Below are 17,825 nucleotides of genomic sequence, written 5' to 3'. Positions count from 1 at the left end.
TTAGACCATTTCAAACAAATGGTTGTCTAATCTCTTCTTAAAATCCTCCAGTGACGAAGCAGCCACAACTTCAGAATGCTAGCTGTTTCACTGACTGCTACTTTCTGGACTTCAAAGGCTATATAATGTCACATAAGCATTTTAAATTCCTTCCCTGTTTTAATTTTTACATTACTTATACAGCAGGGGTGTCAAACTGCCGGCCCACAGGCCGGACGCGTCATTCCAAAACCACGTCCACCCCATTGCTGGCAATGGAGAAAAAGCTCCGATATGTTGCGCGACGTCATGTGACGTCGCGAGTTTGACATGTCTGTTATACAGTTAGTTTTCTTTATTTAGATTATTATACTAATTTTAAGTATCATATTTTCCCTCTTATTCTGGACTTGGGAAATAAATAAGCTTGGAGGATTTTCAGTACCTGAGCAAAATCTCCCAATGCCTTCCTCCTCCCCACCCCACAAGGCACCACACGCTCCTTACCTGGAACTCCATTTGCTTAACAACCCATACAATCACTTAACAACCACAGTTGGGAGTGCTGGGATTGTGGTTGTTGAGCAGGGCAGTCATATGACATCAATAAATGTTTCGCTCAAAAACTGAGATTCTGATCCCAATTGTGTTCATACATCGGGGAGCCCCTGCACACTAACCTCAGTCTACACTGATCCACTTAAGCATGAAAAGAGGTCAATAATCCTTTACAATCCATCACTTAAATATGTCAAGGAAGCAAATATTTCTTCCTCTGCTTTAGCAGATTGACATTTTTTGAATGCAGACTTTTTTTAAATAAAAGGACTTACCCAGAAGTAATTTTGGAAAATTTGATGTCTCAATATTGTGGTAGTACACTATGGAAGTTGTAGCTGCTACAAAACCCATTATCGCAGGCAGGAAGAGGTGTAGATGGCATGACGGCAATTTTCTGTAAAGGAACCAAGGTGGATGTCAAAGCCATGGCTGCAGTTCAGTGCAGAGATGCTCAAGAGATGGACCTTATAGTCCATCTCAGAAGCATCTCATTCCAAACTAACCTCTGTACTGCATTTGTAGACTTGATCTTCAAAATCTCCTGAAGCAATACTGAGACATTTGCAGTGGCCAACTGCACAGCTGTTGTGATTCCTCACCAGCCAGTGGATCCGGCAGCTGAGTCTGAGGAATCAGATGATGAGGAGGAGGAGGGTCCTGGAGTGACATTAGAGTCAGAGGAAGGCTCTGAGGAGCTCCAACACTTATAGTCGGATGAGGAGCCTGGCCCCTCTACTCACCCTCAGGCTGAGACACAGCTATGCTGGGAGCCTGAATTGGACAGTGATGAAGCGCAGCTGGGAGAAATCCAGGATGCACGAATGTGCAGGAAAGAGAAGCGAGTAGGACAGAAGAATGCAATGGGGCGGCTCCAAAGGCAAAGGAGAAGGCATTAGGACGCCACACCTTGGCTGAATTATAAAAGGGAAGGTGTGGGAGGTGCTGGTTGCCAAAGGCAACCGTTCATGTTGAGGATCGAATTTCTGTGAACTGTGTTTGTTTGCCTTGGACCTTGACTCATGTCTGTGAGAATAAAAGGGGTTGGTTTTTTATTGCAGTTCCTTGGAAGAGGGGTTTCTCCTTGTGAGCATAACAAGGACTCACATAGGCTGGGACAGAACAACAGCAACAGTTTAAAGTTAGCACTTAGTGCTTATATGAATCAAATAAATCAATATATCACCAGATAAAACTAAAATTAAATATTTGGATTATGTAATGTTTTGGTTTCCAAGGCAAAAGGATGCATGCAGACTCTTGACTGCATCTGTCTGTCGCTTTTTAAGGTAGCTGCATCTTTTCTTAGGCCCTTCACAACAATCCTGGCAAAAATGCACAATTGGCGTCAGAAGCTGCCCATAAATGTTATCCATGCATTATATATGCAGCCTTCTTTGTTTTTGAGCAGGAGTGTCAAACTGCCGGACCGTGGGACGGTTGCATCATGCGGAGGCCGCACCCACCCCAGCTCTGGCAATGCGAAAAAAGTCATGATACATTGTGACACGTCACGTGATGCAGCGAGTTTGACACCCGTGCTTTTGAATCTATTAATAATTAAATTTAATAAAATCTATTAAATACAAGACCAAGCATTATGAGAAGGTGCTTTTGAAAGGATAAAGTAGCTCCATGGGAAAGTTTTGGAGCTCATGGCCAATCTCGGGGCACCACCATTTGCTTGGCTTTGGGTCCCCTTGCCCAGCACTTACGAATCTGAAACGATGCCCTCGCCGATTTCACACACATGGACAAAAAGGAGAGTGAATGTCAGAATCCACCGCATGTTGTGCCCAGGGAAGTGTAGCCATGTGTTGTGATGGATTTGGACTTTGGAACTTTGGCTTCCCCATCCTAAAATAAAGAATCCAGTTAAAGAGTTGTAGAAAGTCAGGGGTTGAAGCTGAAAAGCAAAATAAGGGATCAATATTTCAGTTAGGTTGGCATAAAAGCCAGTTTGTTCTAGTGGTTAATGCATTAGGCTAGAAACTAGGAGACCGTGAGTTCTAGTCCCGCCTTATCCATGAAAGCTGGCTGGGTAACTTTGGGCCACTCACCAGAAAACGGTGAGTTCTAGTCCTGCCTTAGCCATGAAAGTTGGCTGGGTGACTTGGGCCAATCACCAGGAGACGATGAGTTCTAGTTCCTTCTTAGGCATGAAATCTGACTGGGTGACTTTGGGTCAATCACCAGGAGATAGTGAGTTCTACTCCCACCTTAGGCATTAAAGCTGGTAGGGTGACTTTGGGCCAATCTCCAGGAGATGGTGAATTCTAGTCCCGCCTTAGGCATGAAAGCTGGCTGGGTGACTTTGGGCCAATCACTAGGCGATTATGAGTTCTAGTTCCTTCTTAGGTATGAAAGCCAGCTAGATGACCTTGGGGCAGTCACTCTGTCTCAGTACAAACCACCTCACAGGGTTTCTATTGTGGGGGAAAACAGGAGAAGGAAAGTGTGTTGGGTATGTTTTGAGTTATTTGTAAAAATAATAAAGGTGGGATACAATTAAAAAAGTAATAAAATATTCCCAGGAAACCCCATTTTGCCCTATTATTTTCAGTTTTCCACCTGAATCTTAATACTCAGTGACTCCTGAACGTTTTCAGATTTTTTTTTATTGCTTCCAAAGTATCTGCAGAATCCCTCATGACAAAAGTGACATCACATCATCAAGACCCGTATTTCCTCCTTTTGTACGTATCGGTAGTCTTTGACTTAATGATGATAATTGAGCCCAGAATTATGACGGTAAATTGTGCCCGATTTTATCACTTTTCCTGTGGTGGTCATTAAGAAAATCCATTGTCTGCAGGGGATGTTTTTTTGCAAGAAACCAGAAGTAAATGTCAGTTTCTAGCAAAAAAGAAGAAGAAATAAAATGTGATCACATGACTGTGGGGTGCTGCAAATGGCATAAATGCAGGCTAGTTGCTGAACACCCAAAACATGATCTGGATCCTCATTCTACCAGCCTCAGAAGGATGGAAGGCTAAGTCAACCTTTGAATCGGTCAGGATCGAACTCCTGGTAGTGGGCAGAGTTTGTCTGCAATGCTGCATTCCAACCACTGAGCCACCAGAGCTCATGGTATTTTAAGGATATGGCCTCTCTTGAACGTTCCTATAAACATGATTGTTTTGCTCCTTTAAGCTGCTTTGAAATCTTTCTTTTCCTACACCTGTTGATGCTGCCTTTTTGTTTCTACTTCAGCTTGTTGGGACTTTGCGTCTGTTGACTTCATAAGCATTTGTTCCTCAGGAAGAAAAGAAAAAAGAATTAAAATGGAGCGTTCTCTATCTCCGAATCTGGGTGAATGGGGTGATGTGTTCTGGTATGTTTGCTTTAAAATAGTGATTGTGCATTGTTCTGTGAACAGTTCAAATGCTCAAGTTGTTAAGGTTAATGGGGAAATTCATTTAGATTCTGCAGGATAGCCTAATTCAGTTTTAAATCAATACAAGAGCCTGAATGGATTTATAAACAGACAGCACGGACCTGCACTTGTGGATATAGTTAAATAATTTTTAAAAAAATACAAGAAAAGGATATCGATCAAGAGAAAATGCTTGTATAAATGTATATATCAGCAAAAAGGACTAAAAATGCCTTATATTGGGGGGGAAAGTGCAAGTAGGCAGTATGTATACAAAGAAAAACAATCAAACATTTGTAGATTAGGAGAAACGTGTAAACTTTTTCAACTACCCTTTTCTTTGAAAAAATATTAAGTGACATGGATATGGGATTAAACAAATATAAGGATTAAAAAGAAATCAGAAATGGAGGGAAAATGAGATAGATTTGGATGGATGGATGGATGGATGGGAGGGAGGGAGGGAGGGAGGGAGGAAAAGGGAGGGAGTGAAAGAAGGAAGGAAGGGAGGGAGAAATGGAAGGAGGAAGGGAGGGAGGGAGGGAGGGAGGGAAGAAGGAAGGAAGGAAGGAAGGAAGGGGAGGGAGGGAGGAATGGAAGGAGGAAGGGAGAGAGGGAAGGAAGGAAGGAAGGAAGGAAGGAAGGAAGGAAGGAAGGAAGGAAGGAAGGAAGGAAGGAAGGAAGGAATGGAAGGAGGAAGGGATAGAGGGAAGGAAAGAAGGAAGGAAGGAAGGGAGGGAGGGAGGAATGGAAGGAGGAAGGAAGGAAGGGAGGGAGGGAGGGAGGAATGGAAGGAGGAAGGGAGAGAAGGAAGGAAGGAAGGAAGGAAGGAAGGAAGGAAGGAAGGAAAGAAAGAAAAAGGAGGGAGTGGAAGAAGGAAGGAAGGGAGGGAGGAATGGAAGGAGGCAGGGAGGGAAGGAAGGAAGGAAGGAAGGGAGGAAGGGAGGGAGGGAGGGAGGGAGGAAGGAAGGAAGGAAGGAAGGAAGGAAGGAAGGAAGGAAGGAAAAGGGAGTGAAAGAAGGAAGGGAGGGAGGAATGGAAGGAGGGAAGGAAGGAAGGAAGGAAGGAAGGAAGGAAGGAAAAAGGAGGGAGTGAAAGAAGGGAGGGAGGGAGGAATGGAAGGTGGAAGGGAGGGAGAGAGGGAGGGAGAAGGGTTGGTTGGTTTATTTGTTTAGAAGATTTAAACTATACAAACTGGAAAATGATGGCTGTGGCATTACTTACCAATAAACAATATAGGAAATGTGATGAATAAGAGGAACACATGAGGCACCAAATTGAGGGCATCCAGAAAACAGACATTTCTTACGAATCCATCGCTCATGTTATAAGCAGAAATGTTGTCATTGCCACAGAATGCGATCTTCATTGCTTCGTCTGGAACGACGGCACTGTTGCAAAACAAAGCAGAGCAAAGCTTTACAATACCGTCAGATAAAAGATTCACACTTAAATTCCTAGAGAGTCCAGTGTTGTACCTGGCTTTCTCTTTGGTGCCTATACATCCCATATTTCCTTCAAGGTCCTCAAGAGAGCGTCCTTGACCTATGACCACAATTAAGTCCAAAATTTCTGTTGCTAAGCGAGACGGTTAGTAAGTGGGTTTTGCCCCATTTTGTGACCTTTCTTGCCACAGTTGTTAATCTCTGCCCTTGTTGAATTAGTAACATGGTTGTTAAGTGAATCTGACTTCGCTCGTCAGAAGGTCCGCAAAAGGGGACACTGCAACCGTCATAAGAACATGCCAGTTGCTAAGTATTCAAGTTTTCAACACATGATTGTGTGGGCTCGGCAAAGGTCGTAACTGTGAAAAACGGTCAAAAGTCACATTTTTCACTGCCGTGGTAACGTCAAACGGTCACTAAATGAACGATTGTAAGTCAAGTCCTCATCTTCCTGTTCTGTAAGACAGAAGGCGCTGAGCGATACAGATAGTCCTCAACTTGCAACTGGTCATTTAGCAACCATTCAAAGTTACAACTGAGTCTCCGAAAAGGTACTTACAACTCAGTTCCAAAGTTCCGACAGCCGAACTCCCCACCCCGACCCCGTCCAGGTGACCCTATTTCAGGCAACTAGACTTGACAACTGGTCCACACTTATAGCTGCTTGCGTGACCACAATTTACAATGTCTTTGATGAAAACTGGGGTTTCCTTCCAGTTTCCAGCAAAAGTGCCCCACAGTGAACAATGGGTTCACTCAATGAAGTTACAATTCTACCAAACCATTGTAATCTCATCCAGTGTGTGATGTTTGCAAACATGGGGATGCATGTGGCCAGGGGTGAGGATAACGTGGCAATACACGCGCACACACAAAAATTCCCTGAGAGTAGATTAATGCACACAGAGGAAAAGGTGGAGAACTGTGAGCTTTATATAGGTAAAGGTAAAGGTAAAGGTTCCCCCGCACATGCGTGCTAGTCCTTTCCAACTCTAGGGGCCGGTGCTCATCTCCGTTTCAAAGCCGAAGAGCCAGCGCTTGTCCGAGGACGTCTCCGTGGTCGTGTGGCTGGCGTGAGTAGACGCCAAAGGCACACGGAACGCTGTTACCTTCCCACCGTAGTGGTCCCTATTTTTCGACTTGCACCTTTACGTGCTTTTGAACTGCTAGGTTGGCAGAAGCTGGGACAAGTAACAGGCGCTCACTCTGTTACGCGGCACTTGGGATTCGACCCGCCAAACTGCCGACCTTCTGATTGACAAGCTCAGCATCCTGACACACTGAGCCACCGCGTCCCTTTATATAAGGGCCCTTAAGTAGCAAGAACCTTTTGAGATGATATATGAGTTTGTGAGAGTCCAATGGGAAAAAACCCAATGATTTTACTGAGATCAGGGTTGAGCAAAATAGAGAGGGAGAGGCACACTTTTTAATCATTAAATTTGAAACTATTTATGACTGAGATTTGCATGCTTTCAAGAACCATCCACTGGCCTTTAGTAAAGAAAAAAAAACCTGGATGAATGAAGAGTTTCCCATCGGCTATGTGAAATGATTCGAGTGTTTTGTTTTGTTTTTAAATTGTCTCTAAGATGCTCACAATCCCCTGAGGTATCTTGACCCAGAATTTGCCTTTATGTACCATGGAAGCTCATCCCATTGTGGCTTATCCAATAAGCCATGGAAGCACGGCTTAACCCATTGTAGTAATCTGAAACTGTGCCATGTAACTGGAGTCTGAAACTTGGTTAAACCATCCACTTTAACCATGTGTGTTTTCCTTGATAAAAGCTCTCAACTCTATTGCAACCACATAGATAATTATCAGAGAAAAATAAGAGGGTTAGTTCTGTATTTCTGAAATAACTTAGTGATAACAAGTTAAGATTATACTCTCATATGCAGTTAGGAGAGGAAACATAACTGCACAACGGACATTACTTTTATGTAAAGAACAACGCACCGTCAAATTCTATAACAAATACATATCTTCAGTGCTTTTTTTGTAAAAGAAAAAGGTGCCGGAACTCACACGTCATACAACCCACCTTGCCTACCCTACAAGGTTCCATCCAAAAAAAGGTGCCGGAACTCCATTCTGAGTGTTCTATGACAAAAAAAGCCCTGCATATCTTGAGTATGATATATCATCACTGCCTTATTTAATTTCCTGATGTCAATCCACCTCTACAAAACCTTCCTTGTCTGTGACAGCTTAAATAATATTTCACAGTTCAATGAGGCATTTCCCAGATAAATAATTCCATATATTTGTTGTGAGCCACTCAGAGTTGCTTATGTTGGGTGGCCATGTCAGTCTTTTAAATAAATTAAATAAATAAAGGTTACATGCCACTTTCTCTTTTTCTTCCATTTCTTTTTTAAAAAATCCTTAAGGGGATTTACCAATATTGAAAGTTATACACAATATTCCAGGCCCAAGAATTATAAACTATTCTTATCTGTTCTTCCAAAAAGTTTACTTTCAATGGAGTGGAGAGCTAAGCTGGATATTTATTTATTGAATTTATTGAATTTATTTATTTATTTACTTATTGAATTTATTTGCCACCTAATTCACTGTGGGGCTATTCTAGGTGGCTTGCGACAATAAAAAAGAAAGAAATGAAAAGAATGTAAATGGAACAGAGGCAGGATAATGGAACAATGAAAGAAGCAATGAAAAAGAACATAAAGGAAAACACATTAATATGATACACGCTAATTATACCTATAATCAAGTGGACAATTCATTCTTTTGCTCTCTCACAGATTTTTGTGGAGCTTGGATCATGTTCCTCAGAAATAAATGATGGAGGTCCTGATGATACTACCAAAATAGAGTGTTTCTTTCCTTTGTGTATTTAGCATATGGCATGTCATGCCTGGACGAGCAACATATATTAACATTTCACCTAGATTAGCAAAGCACAATAAAATATAAATGTTAAAAAAAATCTATGTTCAAACACCAACGTCTAGGCCATCTAACCACTGAAGCACAGTGTCCTTTATATTTTTTTAAAAAATCAGATACTAGACCAAGATATGCTCTCTATAGTTTGACAGGGGACCTTTCCTTAGGTCAAATCTCTATTAAAGATGTTTCGTGGTATTTCAATCCTATTGATAGTGACTAAAGAGCATGTCAGTAGGCATTACTTCGAAGTAAACAGACTTAAAATTGGTTATAGCCTGTCTGACAGTTCTGCGCTGCACGCATGTATGCAGGATCACCCAGATTGTTGGGGGCAATTAAGCTGACTTTGTAATAATGCCGCTTGGGTGTGTGTGTGAAAGCCCTAATAAGCAGGCATATACATAGAATGAAGGCTACTGCTAAGCTTGTAAGCCGCCCTGAGTCTTCGGAGAAGGGCGGGATATAAATGGAATTAAAATATACACTTATAAACAAAGACAGAAAGAAATGTACAGATTTCTATTGGACATGCTCAGAAAAAAAAGAACACGGATGCATAATAATATTTTTGCTTAGGGAGACAGTAACTTTAATCTCAAAAGAAATCATCGCAATGTAGAAATTTCCCCTCGGCTGTTTGTTAGTCCCCTTTTTTTTTTACTTTTCCAAAGTTACTCGGGCAGCCCTGAATGCTTTGCCATTCGATTTCATATCAGAACTTGACATCCCAGGAGAGAAAAGTGAGGATGGTTCCCTTTGGCAGACGAAGGGAGAATCGTACTACCATGACCATTTTTCCCCAGCTGAGCAAAGAAGGGTGGCAGAGTCCTTCTTAAGAACTGGGAAATAAATTTTGGGAAGCATTTTCTCCGCGCCCAACTCTGAAGAAGAAAGAGAGGAGGGAAAGACTGAATAAGGAACTCAGAGAAGACCGCAAGAGTGCCTTACCTTCGCAAACACACAAACACACTCTGGCACCAGATGCCAAACGGGTTTCTCCCGGCGGTGTGGCCAATATCATTCGGGCGACAGAGGCGACTCTGCCAGAAGAAAAGGAACTCAGATTATTTTTAGACAGGTGATGGAAAGATCAGCTGCTGCCTCCTATCGGGTTTCTGGAGCATAAGAGATTCCGCTTCTTAAATTTTTCTTTTCTTTTTGCCACTCAGAAAATCCAGAAAACAGGAAAGTGGGAAGAGTTTGTCTGAAAAATTATGTACTTAAACGATTGGTGGGGGGGGGGTTGGTTGGTTGGTTGGTTTGTTTTTAAAAAATATCTTGTTTCTTCACTACAAATGTACTTGGGGCAAAAAAGGGCAGTTCAAGGGTTTTTCAAGAGCTTCGTTTTTGAGATTTTCAGCTAATCTTGATAAGGGGGAGGAAAAAAAAATCAAAAACTGTTCATGTTCGGTTAAAGGCAGAAGATCACTGCAAATGTCCGGGAAAAGGAAGTTGCGTCGTATCTCGTTGGCGGAGGAGTAAACCCCCCAACCCTTTTGCTTTCTTTCCTAAAATTAAAAATCAAGCTAAACTTTTTTCTTTCTTTCCTTTGATTTAATTGTGTCTGATTCTCGAAGACTGTCTGGAGAAGTCCTTGCGGTTTACTTGCCTAGGTTTTTCTGAAGTGATTTGCCATTGCCTCCTTCCTGGGGCTGAAAGAAAGTGACTGGTGCAATTCCAGTATTTGAAGGGCTTATCCCAGTATTTGAGGGGCTGCCACGAAGACAAGGGGGTCACGTTATTCTCTAAAGCACCAGAGGGCAGGACAAGAAATAATGGTTGGAAACTGACCAAAGAGAGAAGCAACCTGGAATTAAAGAGAAACTTCGTGACAGTGAGGACAATCGATCAGCGGAACAGCTTGCCACCAGAAATTCTGGGCGCTCCATCACTGGAGATTTTTAAGAAGAGGCTAGACCAGGGGTCGGCAACCTCGGCTCTTTTAGAACTCATGGACTTCAACTCCCAGAATTCCTAAGTCAGCATATCTGAGAGTTGAAGTCCATGAGTCATAAAAGAGCCGAGGTTGCCTACCCCTGGGCTAGACAGTCACTTGGCTGAGATGGTATAGGTTCTCCTGCTTAAGCAGGGGGCTGGTCTAGAAGACCTCCAAGGTCCCTTCCAGCTCTATTCTATTAATAGTTAATTAAAGTCATCCAGGTGACTTTGTGCTCAAGGCAGGACTAGAACTCAGAGTCTTCAGTTTTCCAGCTGATACCTTAGCCACTACACCAAATTGGCTCTCCATATAAATGTGATAAAACTCCGTTATGGTCAGGGGAATCCAACAATTTCAACTTCACTCCATTTGTCCTTTTTTGAATTACAGGCAGTTCTCGGCTCACAACAGTTCGTTTAGTGACCCGTTCAAAGTTACAATGGCACTGAAAAAAATGAATGACGATGACTGTTTTTCACATGGCGGTGGCAGCATCTCCATAGTCTTTGTGATCAAAATTCAAACACTCCAGTGTGCCAGATCATATCCACAGCAAACATTGTGCACAAGAACGCATGCAATACTTTAAAACCAGAAGAGCTAATTTTTAATTCTTGTTTCCATTTCTCAGAATGTGTGTGAGGCCTGCAGTTTTCTTCTGTGTGGAAAGGCTGCCCTCTGCTGGAATTAAAAAGACTTGCAAGAGCAATAGTAGCAGGACACGTCTTCATATATATTTTAGCTGCAAACTCTTACTTGTCCCATTTCTACTATTGCCGTAGCAACTGTTTGAGAATAATATGCAGTAACAACACTGACTAGATTATGGGAGTGGTTATGTTCACATGTGTTAATTCTTACATATTTTGATCAGATGAATTAGAAAACAGGTGGTAAAGGTGCTGGTTGGCTGAAATTTTCAAGATATTTCACAATAAAGATTTATACACAGGTGAGTATATTTGCCTATTAGGGAGGGAGGTGTCTAATGATCATGATGCTCGTTAACGTCTTGACAAACCACAGTAGAACAATGAAAATGGTACCACACGGAAGCATATAAATTTATTTTGAGACTAAAGATTATTAAAGGTAAAGGTTCCCCCGCACATACGTGCTAGTCGTTTCCAACTCTAGGGGCCGGTACTCATCTCCGTTTCAAAGCCGAAGAGCCAGCACTTGTCCGAGGACATCTCCATGGTCATGTAGCCGGCATGACTAGACGCCAAAGGCGCACGGAACGCTGTTACCTTCCCACCATAATGGTCCCTATTTTTCGACTTGCATTTTTACGTGCTTTCGAACTGCTAGGTTGGCAGAAGCTGGGACGAGTAACAGGCGCTCACTCTGCTACGCGGCACTCAGGATTTGACCCACCAAACTGCCGACCTTCTGATCGACAAGCTCAGTTTCCTAACCCACTGAGCCACCGCGTCCCTTAAAGATTATTACCTAACTATAATTTATTATTCTTTTATTGCAAGGTACGTTTATCTTGGTCAGATCTATGCATCATACAGTTACAACTGGTGGCTTGTGAAAGTGTTATTGTCTAACTAACATTTCCAAGGAATGGGTGAGTGATATTTTCCCTCAGAAGCCAAGATGCCACAAAATTGTGTAAACAATGCAGATAACTTCTGCTATATTTGAGGCAAGGTTACATGATTTGAATGGAGACGGCAACGGCAACGACATGACACCTGGGACTCCCGCACCTCTGGGAGGCCACGCTCCGGACGGTCCCCAACCAATAGGGGCCTATGGAGCTGCGGCCGGGAACAACGGCCAGAGTATCAGGGAGGAAACTGTAGGGGCGACTGAACCACCGAAGCCGACGCCAGTTGATGAATCTTCTCCACCTTGCCTTCTGCCCACTCTCAACCGTCCTTACCCACTCCCTCCCCACAGGACATGACGGGCCTGGGTGCAAGCCACGGTGGCAGAGTGGCTTGGCCTTACACCTGCAGCCCCATAGAGGTGGGAGCTCTATGGGGTATGCCTCACCCAGAGTGCGTTCTGGACCACCCCCGGAAACAGAGCCACAACCCATCGTGAGAGGATGAGGAGTGGCCTGCTTCTGGGGTTCACCCGGCCAAGTGGCAGTGGCTGGGTGACGGTCCAGATACCCACCTACCCGACTCGACCCTCCTGCAAATTCACCATCCAGGGGACTGCCTTCACGGAATCCCTTGTGACTCTATGCTCCTTCAATACTCCAGCACAGTACTGCACGCCCTCAGGGGTTCCCCCCTCTCCTGGGTGCGACCCGCCTACACTACATCCAATCTCGATGACGGGCCCAACCACTGGGCCTCTGAGAGATGGCCGGGCAGGGTCAGGGGCCTCCAGCATAAGTCCAACAAGAGGCCCCTGGTTAAGTTCTTAGTTAAGTTTTTTGTGGGGTTAGGGAGGGGGGTGGGAGAGGACTATGGTTGTTCGGCGAAGGGGGGCCTTCCAACAACCATAGCACAGGCCAGGCCTACGATCGTTCGCGAAGGGGAGGAGTGGGGTTCAGTCCCCGACGAAGCCCAGTGGCGAGCTAACGGACAACCAATTCCCAGGACGGTGGGGAACGACAGAAGGTGCACAAGCAGAGGGCCGTATCGACACCAGGAGGGTCATCCCCGCTTTCTACAAGCGGTGGGACGCTCCGACCCTCTGTACTTCCCCCGAGGACCCGGGAGCGAAGATGTGCAGCCTCCTGAGCTCAGGCTGGTCTACCTAAATGCCAGGTCCGTTGCTAATAAGGCTCCCCTTGTTCGAGATCTAGTGGAGAGTGAGCACGCAGACCTGGCTTGCATCACGGAAACCTGGCTGGGCCCAGAGGGCGGTGTCCCTCTGGTTGACCTCTGCCCGCCTGGTTTCCGGGTGCTGCACCAGCCTCGGCCCCATGGTAGGGGCGGAGGAGTGGCAGTAATCATCAGGGAGACCCTTAGCCCGCAGGAGACCACCGTCCCTCAGATAGTCGGGTGTGAGTCTCTCTTTCTGAGATACGGTCCTGGGGCGCAGTTGGGCCTGCTGCTGGCGTACCTTCCACCTAATCGCGCAGCGGCAGCCCTGCCTAAGCTACTCGACATCCTCTCGGGGTTGGTGGTTGAATTCCCCAAACTCATGGTTTTGGGCGACTTCAACCTACCGTCCCTAGGAGGATCGTCCGAACTAGCTCTGGAGTTCATGGCTTCCATGACGGCCATGGACCTGTCGCAAATAATTTCAGGACCGACTCATGAGGGAGGCCACACCCCCGACTTGGTTTTCTTATCTGGACGGTGGCGTGATGAAATTGGTGGGGGCTCCCCAACCGTTATGCCCCTGTCATGGACCGATCATCACCTCCTACGGCTAGACTTCCGCTTTGCCACCCCCCGCCGTGGGTGCGCAGAACCAACCAGATGGTACCGCCCCAGACGCCTAATGGACCCTGATAGGTTCCAGGCAGCGCTTGGGAACCCACCTGCACTTCCTGCTCACAGCTCGGCGGATGCCTTAGTGGAAGCCTGGGAAAGGGCAGCCACAGAGGCACTTGACTGAGTTGTACCCCTGGGGCCCTTGACCCGGCGCACATCCCAGCGAACCCCATGGTTCACCGCGGAGCTCCGGGAGATGAAGCGTCGGAGACGGGGCCTAGAGAGCCGTTGGAGAGCCAATCGATCTGAATCCGACCGGTTGCGACTAAGAATCCACACCAGGTCTTATCTCGCAGCGATAAGGGCGGCGAGATCCAATTACTTCTCCACCCTCATCGCGTCCGCAGATAATCGCCCGGCTGCCCTGTTCAGAGTGACTCGCTCCCTTCTGAACCAAGAGGTGAGGGAGGAACCCTTACAGGGTCGAGCCGAGGAATTCGGTCAATATCTGTTGGATAAAATCGCTCGGATTCGAACCGGCCTGGACTCCAACTGGGCAGAGTCTGAGGAACAGGACATGGGCAGTCTTGTCGACGTCATCTGGGAGGAGTTTGATCCTGTGACTACAAAGGAAGTGGACAGGATTATGAGGAGGTTAAGCTCCTCCACATGCTTACTGGACCCGTGCCCTTCCTGGCTGGCTTGTGCAGCTCGAGAGGGAACACGAGGCTGGTTTCAGGCGGTCATCTCTGCTTCTCTGAGTGAGGGTCACTTCCCCGCCGCCTTGAAGGAGGCGGTGGTGAGACCTCTCCTCAAGAAGCCCACCTTGGACCCAGCTTCATTAAATAACTTTCGTCCGGTCTCCAACCTTCGCTTCCTTGCGAAGGTTGTTGAGAGTGTGGTGGCGCATCAGCTTCCTCAGGTCCTGGATGAAGCGGATTATCTAGACCTGTGCCAATCGGGCTTCAGGCCGGGCTACAGCATGGAGACGGCATTGGTCGCTCTGATGAATGATCTCTGGAGGGCCCGGGACAGGGGCCATTCCTCTGTCCTAGTCTTATTAGACCTTTCGGCGGCTTTCGATACCATCGACCATGGTATCTTACTGCGGCGCCTCAGGGGATTGGGAGTGGGAGGCACGGTTCTGCGGTGGTTCTCCTTTCTCCTGGGACGCTCGCAGTCGGTGTTGGCAGGGGGACAGAGGTCGACTCCGAGGCCTCTCGTTTGTGGAGTCCCTCAGGGGTCGGTCCTCTCGCCTCTCCTGTTCAACATCTACATGAAACCGCTAGGTGAGATCATTCGTGGTTTTGGAGTAGGGTACCATCAGTATGCTGATGACACCCAGCTTTTCATCTCAACTCCAAACAGCATCAGTGATGCCCTCGACGTGATGTCCCGTTGCCTGGAAGCGGTTCGGGAATGGATGGGGAGGAACAGGCTTCAACTCAACCCGGACAAGACTGAATGGCTGTACATACCGGCATGCCAGGATACTCAGAGCATCCCACCCCTTAACATCGGGGGTGAGTTATTACCCCCTGTTGATAGGGCCCGCAACCTGGGTGTCCTCCTAGACTCACAGCTATCCCTGGAAGATCACATAGGAGCTGTGACCAGGGGGGCCTTCACTCGGGTTCGACTGGTGCACCAACTACGACCTTATCTGGACCTGGATGCCTTACGTACAGTAACCCATGCACTTGTGACCTCTTGCCTTGACTACTGCAACGCTCTCTACATGGGGCTGCCCTTGAGAGCCACTCGGAAGCTTCAGCTGGTGCTGAGTGCAGCTGCACGCACACTTTTGGGGGCCTCCCGATACTCCCATATCACACCTCTCCTCCGTGAGCTGCACTGGCTTCTGGTCGTCTTCCGAGTGAAATTCAAGGTGCTAGTGATGACATACAAAGCCCTACATGGCATGGGTCCGGATTACCTGCGGGAGCACCTACTGCCAGCGTCAACACCCCTCCGTCCTGTGCGCTCCCACAGAGAGGGCCTCCTCAGGGTGCCACCGGTCAGAGAATGCCAGCTGGTGGCCCCCAGGGGGAGGGCATTCTCAGTGGGTGCACCAACCCTCTGGAACTGCTTGCCTACCGAAATCAGGATGGCCCCCGACCTTCGCACCTTCCGGCGCGACTTAAAAACCTACCTGTTCCAGCAGTCCGGCCTGGCCTGATAGCGCTTGGGGTTTCATTTATTTTTACTATTGTTTAACTGTATACCTACCTTGCTCTGTACACCGCCCCGAGTCCCTTGGGAGAAGGGTGGTATATAAAAACAAACAAACAAATAAATAAATAAATGATTTGCATCTCAAAAATGCAATACGATGGCAGTGGTAAAAAAAAGGCATACCACTTATATTTTGGATGTAAAATTGGGGATCAGGACTAAGAGTTGGGCCCCTCATTATTGTTGCATTCCACGTACAACTCATTTGTATCATTGGCTAAACAAGAAGAAAAAGTCCACGCCTTTCTCAGTCCAAATGGTGTGGAGGGAACCCACCAATCATAGTAGCAACTGCTATTTTTGCATGGTTTCCCCCAATTGCAAAAGGGATCTCAAGAAAGAAGTGGACCATGGAATAGCCAAACATTCCGTCCACACTGCGTCCTGTACCCCATGGTGAGGACTTGTCAATTCCAGATCCACCAGAATCCTACTCTCTAGACTCAGATGATAAAGACAATGAACAGGATGCAGCTGATCCAGGGCCGTTGATGTCAGCAGACCCAAACTTTAGCCCACCGTATACTCTTCCTGAGCCACATCTAATTTCACAGAGTGAACTAAATGGCATTTGGAATTGCCTAGTAGGTGAAACACCACAGATAGATTTTCTTCATGATGATCTGTCTCTAATTTGGTTTCAGGTCTTCCAATAATGCACCCATCACCACTGTAACCAAATTTGTCCACTTCTGGTTGATTTCTGCCCTTTTCTTTCACTTCTCCCTGGATTATGGACTTCTCTGAGGACTGTATGGCTTGCCTGGAAAGAAACTGATTTATTGTGTGCCATCAAGTCACTGTCAATTCTTAGTGACCACATTGGATAGATTTTTTTTCTCTCTCTCTGTGATAATCTATCCCTAACCTGGTTTTTCAGGTCTTCCAACAGTTACACCGTTGTAACTGAGTCCATTTCCCTTGATGCTAGTCATCTTCCTCTTCCTTTTTCCTTCCATTTTTCGCAGCATTAGAGCTTTTTCCAGAGAACTAGTCTTTGCATAATATAGTTAGTTTCAGCCCAATCTTGGGTGAGGACTTTGGTGTTGGAGAAGATTGCTGAGGTATCATCTACAATTTTCTCCAGGCGAGGACCGTCTAAAATCCAACTTTAAAGTTCTGAAGCCACCTATGAAACGCTTCTATGCCATTTTTATAACGCTTCTATGCCATTAATCACTATGACAGTGATTAATATTTTTATATTGTTGTTGTTGTTAGCTGCCAAGTCGTGTCCGACCCATCGCGACCCTATGGACAACGTTCCTCCAGGCCTTCCTGTCCTCTACCATCTTCTGGAGTCCATTTAAGCTCACACCTACTGCTTCAGTGACTCCATCCAGCCACCTCATTCTCTGTCGTTCCCTTCTTCTCTTGCCCTCCGCCTTTCCCAGCATTAGGCTCTTCTCCAGTCAGTCCTTCCTTCTCATTAGGTGGCCAGAGTATTTGAGTTTGGTCAGGAGCTTATAGGCAGCTAAATCTTTTTAAGTGAATGAGGAAACAAGGGATTTCAGTGATGCTAAAATGGGTCTACAGTTTCCTAATTGCTACTCCACCACACCAGAGATTAAGGAATACAGCAAAATCAGCTGGCCTTTTTGCCAGCGTTCCAGAACAAAATGTCGCAGACTAGTAATTACTTTGCTGCTTTTTCATATGGTTAGAAGAGGTTCTTCCCATGCTTAAAAGGTAGCACATACATGAGTGGATTTGGCAGTTACGCTGAACCGTGTGTCAGTAGCTTCACTCTTTTCAATGAAGTGAAAGCACTGTGGTAATTTTATGCATGCAGTTTGTGACCCTCATACTCAGTGGTTAGGTAAGTCATGGTGAGCTATTAGAAGACGCCAAGGGTTAATTCAGTTACATTAGTTTCTGCCTCTTGTGTTGGCTCATTGCTGAGTTGTGTACTTTTTGCTCCTATTCTGTGGGTGGTTCCACTGTTTTTTCCCCTCTATCCTTTGCATGCAGGTCTTACATCCATAAGAAACGCTCTTCACATACGCCTAGGTAGGACCTGGTG

General features: G+C 45.9%; 1 protein-coding gene across 2 annotated transcripts in view; it reads right to left on the bottom strand.

Moving 5' to 3' along the window:
- The window catches only part of ABCC9 (ATP binding cassette subfamily C member 9), a 97,581-nt gene extending 88,295 nt beyond the window's left edge, over positions 1-9,286 (bottom strand). For both annotated transcript variants that reach the window (XM_083365266.1, XM_083365267.1), the window contains exons 1-4: positions 9,227-9,286; positions 5,138-5,304; positions 2,253-2,394; positions 813-934 (exon numbers count right to left, since the gene is read on the bottom strand). In XM_083365266.1, the coding sequence (XP_083221392.1) occupies positions 813-934; positions 2,253-2,394; positions 5,138-5,282 (409 nt within the window). In that variant the 5' untranslated portion in view covers positions 5,283-5,304; positions 9,227-9,286. The remainder of the gene's footprint in view (positions 1-812; positions 935-2,252; positions 2,395-5,137; positions 5,305-9,226) is intronic.
- Positions 9,287-17,825: the final 8,539 nt, after the last annotated feature.

This window comes from Vipera ursinii, assembly GCF_947247035.1.
Source record: "Vipera ursinii genome assembly, chromosome: 6".
Taxonomy (NCBI): domain Eukaryota; kingdom Metazoa; phylum Chordata; class Lepidosauria; order Squamata; family Viperidae; genus Vipera; species Vipera ursinii.
The sequence above is the reverse complement of the archived record's forward strand: the minus strand, read 5'-3'. Positions and strand labels throughout refer to the sequence as shown.